This window comes from Gymnoscopelus microlampas (genome assembly GCF_963454915.1).
Source record: "Gymnoscopelus microlampas genome assembly, chromosome: 4".
Lineage (NCBI taxonomy): Eukaryota > Metazoa > Chordata > Actinopteri > Myctophiformes > Myctophidae > Gymnoscopelus > Gymnoscopelus microlampas.
In genome coordinates this window covers 40,503,940-40,509,939 of record NC_139941.1, presented here as the reverse complement: position 1 = coordinate 40,509,939, position 6,000 = coordinate 40,503,940, and the positions used below count along the sequence as shown (strand labels likewise).

Genomic DNA, 6,000 nt, shown 5'->3' with positions numbered 1-6,000 from the left:
GTAGACAGTTCCAGCTCCTTAATTGAAACAGTGTACGTATGCAGCTACAGACGCAGCATTAAAGAGCGGCAAATCATGCTGTGACTCAAGGGTAAATTGCCACCTCGTAAGAAAATAAAAATAAACAAATATACGCACTAGGATAATGAACTTGTCACTGGCTATGCTTCCCCTAACACATTCACACTCAGCGTGTCAACAAAATGGCAAACTTTTACATTAGAGCAGGTGCTCCCAAACCTTTGCATGCCCATGGCCCCCACTTGGAAAACATGTGCATTAGAGAGTAGCGTTTCATGAGATTTCATGGTCAATAAACGCTAATACACACACTTGACACTGTTGTATATTCTTTAAATGATATGAAAATACAATATACAGAGCAACAATACAATGCCTTGGTGGAGGATCGTTCAGTATATACATAGCAAGTGTTTGTCTCTTCTACTGTGTTGTGAAGGATGAGGATGAACCAAGTTGTGCCTTTTGCTTCAAACCACATGCAGGGCTTTCTCTTCCAAAGATCGCTCTTTGGAATCTGGCTTTGCAAAGTCATATCCAAAATGTTACAAAACATCCTAAACTGTTAAATGTGTACACACCTTATACAGTATCTACCTAGTCACATTACATCCTTCAAAGTTCAAAGTCAACGCAGATCTGCCCTTGGAACATTGTTTGAGTCAATAATTAATTAAAAACCCAATTAATGAAATCATGATAAAAAGGTAGTTATGAGAAAAAACAAACGGTCAAAAATACAACCTGACATCCTTGTTCGTGGACATGTCTTTCAAGTCATTTGCAATTAGTCCTCTGTGGCACGAGGACCTTTATTTTATTTTCCCATCTTGAGTTCAATGACCCCTTTGGCAGTTTTGTTTGTTTCTGAAAAACAAATTAGCTCCTTTTTCAACTACCTATGGGTCCAGCATCTGTCTGTCTGTCCCAGGCCCACCTTTCTGTAAACAAAGGCATAAAGGTGAGTTTGCTACAGAGTCCACTAGGCCACCTCTTTTAAAGCACTGTCGTTTAACCTTTCCATGTAATTGCGAAGCTCCTTGGAGTCACCCAGTTCCATGTCTTGACACACCCACTTAATGTCATGGCTGTGGCTCACACTGAGCGTGCTGACCGTGGGGAAGCCATTGTCTGGGGGGATGGTGGTGAAGGTGGTGAATTTGACTCGCTTCCTTTTGGTGGTGGGCGAGTCTCCTTTGCTGTCCTTGGCCACGCAGCTCGTGTCGGCGGCCCGGTGCACCTGGCCCTGCACGTTCTTCTGGACGGAGCCCCCGTTGAGCAGATGACTGCCCTCCTCCAGCCCGCTGCTGGAGTCCATCATGGAGGTCTGCTCCTCCTGCTGGGGCGACAGGCTGACCTGGCTCTCCAGCAGCTCCGCCTCGTTCCCCAGCCACACCCAGTCGTGGGCGTGGTTCATGTTCTCCTGGCCCTCGATGGACAGCTCTTTGTGGCGGTACTTGAGGGTGTAGGAGATGCAGTTGATGAGAAAGACCAAGATGGCCAGGCAGAAGACGCCCAGGAGGGCGTACATGCCGATCTCCAGGTCCGTGAGTCCCCGGGCCGTCTGTATGAGCTCGTCATCCACGTTGCGCCCGCGGGGGAGGTCGACTTGCGCGGGGAAATCGGAGAAGTCTATGGGAATGTTCTGGCCGCTGTCATCGGACAGCCTGCCACCGTTGGGCCGGCGCATGATGCCGCTTTTAGTGGTGGTGGCCCTCCTCAGCACCCCGTCCTCCATGTCAGAGATGGAGCTGCCGTAGTAATGAGAGTCTATGCCTGTCCTGTCCTGAGACGGGGACAATCTAGCCCTGTTCTCCATGTCATCTCCCTCCGGGCCATAGTCACTGCCCCCTCCCCTGGAGCTGTCACTCTGGCCAAACTTGACTCTGACATTGCAGTTCCCTGCTGCCAGGATGCTGCGGCGCTTGAACTTCTGGCAGACCTCGCAGACGGTCATCTCCACCCTGACCAGCAAGCCCTGGCCCTCTGCCTCTGTCACGATGACAGGCCACTTCCAGGACGGGTCCTGTTGCACGGTGACAACCTCCTCATCCAGGGAGGTGGCTGTCAGGATGAAGAAGTCAGGGTTGTACAGGTCTAGTGGAGCCATGGAGCCATCACTAAACTGAAGCCAGGCACTGATCAGGGCCTCCTGTGCATACACACAAACACAGTGTGCGCGCACACAGACACACAGACACACACACACACACACACAGTTTAAGTTAGGTCATATGCAGACTGTACATACTGTACAGCAGTATGGATGCAAACACACAAAAGAAGGGGAGTGGAAAAGAGAGAAAACTACATTTATTTAAAAAGTATGACCTGATTTAAAATAAGATCAAAGGAATAGTCCCGTAAAAATAGACCAATAGATCTAGAAAGGAGCAATTTGTTTTCAATAGACAGACTGAAAACATTTTATACACAGCAGACCAATGTTGGAATTTGATATTTCAGCATCGATCAGGTTGAGATAAGGATACTCAACATGTATATTATTTTTGTTGAGCCTGATGGAGAGCTCCCACTATTAGTTAGATGAGTGTTTATTTATATACAGGGAGAGAACATGAAGTGAATGCTGTTCCAACAGGGATAGTGCTATTTTGGCATGGAATGGCATTTTAGTAATAATACACACCTAGATGGTATACGTTACAATGTATAATGTTTCCTTTTTACATAATGGCCTCGTTAAGCGGACTATAAGAATAATGTATAGTTGAAATCTAGCCTACTGAGCCCTTGCCATTTCGCTACCTCAGTACTACTGCTCTGTGGCATAAAGAGAGAGAAAGAGGGGGAGCAGATTAAAAGATAGGGGGAAAAGATCAGACCGTAACATTAAAGAAGAATTCATGCGAATGGGGGATTTGCCGAACATGAGCATCTTAAGACCTTTTCTCACGCCGCAGTTTCACAGTTTGCCTTTTAATATTGCCAGAGGACAAATCCCTTGGGCCGGAAGGGGGGAAGATCCCCACGGTGCTCCGCCAGTACTCCCTAATTACTGACACTAGAAGACGTACTGCGCTGCCTGCTTATCTCTGCATGGACATTTTGTCTATGATGGGGAAGATAAACTACTCTTCACTGCCCTTCCTCGCCCTGGGGGGGCGATCAAATGGGCCACAATGAGGGGAGGGAGGGAGGGCATAAATGAGAGATGAAAGCAATGATAGTGACAGTTTGGCCCTAGCTGTAAGTCTTGTTTGGCGACAGAACTTTCGCTGTTACTTTTGCACTGCTTGGAGATTAAGTGCAGCTGCGGTTTCTATTCGATGCCCAAGGAAACACATGCAGTCACATTTCTACTTTCTAGCTTTCAAGGTTCAGAGCTATAAGAGGGTTAGGAATGCAGTGGGACAAACAACACGTGTGTGTGTGTGTGTGTGTGTGTGTGTGTGTGTGTGTGTGTGTGTGTGTGTGTGTGTGTGTGTGTGTGTGTGTGTGTGTGTGTGTGTGTGTGTGTGTGTGTGTGTGTGTGTGTGTGTGTGTGTGTGTGTGTGTGTGTGTGTGTGTGTGTGTGTGTGTAAATACAAGCGCGTGTGTATGTATAAGCACATGTACTGAACACGCACAGCTGAAATGAAGTCTTTTGTTTTGGAAAACACAGTAATCAACTCTGTGGAGTGCTGCAATTTAGGCTTCGGCAGCTCCAGTAGCCTACAGTATGTAAATGACTCTCTTCAAACTAAATGCAAATAAATGAATAGTTGGAGGCAAAGAAATCTGTCTGTCTGTCAGACCAAACAGTATTTGCAAATCATTCTTAGTTTTAGCTTTACTATGCTCAGTTTTGCTGGCAGCCTGGGTAACGTAAGGGAAGTTGTCATTCACACTAATTTGCTGTTTTCTCCATCAGTGATCCTGTAATGAACCACTACATGACGTCCCTATTTTGGCCGTGTTATACCGTGTAGGCGAAAATGATTAAAAAAAAAGACAAAAACGAAAATTGCGTATCTACAAGCTCACAGAGTGATGCATTTTTCGCTGTTCGTCTTAGGGCAAAGTACTGTGTCTAGCACTGTTTCTCAACATGTGGTTTGGGGACCACCAGGGGTCCAAATTGACCCTTACAGGTCTGTGACATGGAACGGGTGCATTGGTTCCACTCTCTTTTACAGTGTAGATTGGTGTACACTGTCAGAGTTAAGTGCAATACATGCAGAAAGGGAGGTGATAACTACATTTTGATGTCATTCTGAACTTCTGATGTTTTTTCCGCTCCTGCACCCCCGATGTCTGAAGTTTTTCTGATGTTGGAAGGAGCATGTATTGCCCTTTACAGACCTGTAAGGGTCCATTTGGACCGCTGGTGGTCTCCGGACCTGACATTGAGAACCAGTGGTACATTTACTGTAAGTGGTCAAAGGAATTATACAGTGTAGCATCCGGACCTGTTTGAGGCTCTGCAGCACTTCCTGTGTAGTGGTGGTCGCCAGGATGGCCCTGTTGCTCCCTGGGCTGAGCTGTAGGGACAGGGAGAGGCCAGTGACCAGCTGGACCCCCAACTCTGTGATGGTGACTTTGTCATCCACCACCGTGATGGTCTTCTCGGCCAGGATGGAGTCCGACAAGGGGGACAATACCTGACATGGATGAGAGAGAGAGAGAGAGAGAGAGAGAGAGAGAAATAGAGAAATAGAGAGAGTATATGTGTGTTCGGGAAAGAGAGAAAGAGACAGGGAGAGATAATGAGAGGTACACAGCAGAAAGAAAGAAGAAAAGCCTCTTGGGATTAACCCAGATTACGATTGTGACTTCAAAGGCTTTTTTAAAAGAAAACCAGTGAACCGCGACATTTGTTTTCCCCCTCCAAACAATATATCCCTCCAGCTCTTTATGATTACTAGAGGTGATTTTAGCTGAGCTGGTCTTTCCTAACATTTCAGTCGAGCCCCCCTCTTCAATTATGCTAGTTTATGCACAAAAATACCCCGCACTTGTTGACTCTTTACTTAGGCTCATTAAACAACATATCTGCAGATTAACCTTCATGGAACCTCTCTACCTCTGTAAAGGTTAAAGAAAACCAACAGCTATGTGTTTATTCCTTTTTAACCCTGATTATTACTGGCAAACCAGATGAATGTCAGACACAGTCTAACCTATAGAGACGGGGAGTCTAATAAAATAGATGAGGAGCGGTTCGAGGTCAGCTGCATGTAGATGTTGCTCTGTGTGTGTGTAAAAGTCCTCTACAGGGGCATGGATGCTACTGGTGTGTGTTCCAGTTAGCGTTGGTGGAGATAAGCTGTCAAACCTTTCTCACAGTCACAACGAATGAGTTGTATGTTTTTACCGCCTGGCTCTGTAGGAGGCTAGCCGTCTGTAAGAGGGTCGGCATGTCTGTGTGTGTGTTTGTCTGGAGCTAACCTCGCGAACTGCTTGACCGATCAGCGCCAAATGTCTTGTGCATGCTGATGGTTTTATGTCATTCTTAATATTTACCTCTAATTTTATAATGAGTCAGAGTGGCTCGGATTGGGCTAAAACCTTGTCCAAATTTGGACGAGCGGAGTTGAAGTCGCACATGACCATACATGGGCATAGCGTTCGGTTATGTGTCTCTGGACAACCGGATCTTCAAATATATTCCTATATACAGTATGGGCATATCAGGTTTGTTTATGGTTATGTCTGAGTCATAGTGACATGCCTATATATGGGCGTATCAGGTCTGTTTATGGTTATGACTGAGCCATAGTGATATGCCTACGGGCGTATCAGGTTTGTTTATGATTATGACTGAGCCATAGCGATATGCCTACGGGCGTATCAGGTTTGTTTATAGTTATGTCTGAGTCAGAGTGACGTGGCCGTGGTCCTGCCTATATATGGGCGTATTGGGTTTGTTTATGGTTATGTCTGAGTCAGTGATGTGGCCGTGGTCCACCCGCTGCCTGGCTGGCCAGCCCTCCCTCCCATTTGCTAATTTTAATACATAGGATACGTCATATAATA

The 6,000-nt window shown here is 46.2% G+C and overlaps 1 protein-coding gene across 1 annotated transcript in view; it reads right to left on the bottom strand.

The window, feature by feature from the left end:
• Positions 1–722: 722 nt before the first annotated feature.
• Positions 723–6,000, bottom strand: part of LOC311044587 (transmembrane protein 132C) — a gene marked incomplete at its 5' end in the record, with an annotated part of 208,263 nt that continues 202,985 nt past the window's right edge. Inside the window, 2 exons of the mRNA XM_084056282.1 lie at positions 723–2,173; positions 4,434–4,625. Coding sequence (XP_083912408.1) covers positions 1,004–2,173; positions 4,434–4,625 — 1,362 coding nt within the window. The 3' untranslated portion in view covers positions 723–1,003. The remainder of the gene's footprint in view (positions 2,174–4,433; positions 4,626–6,000) is intronic.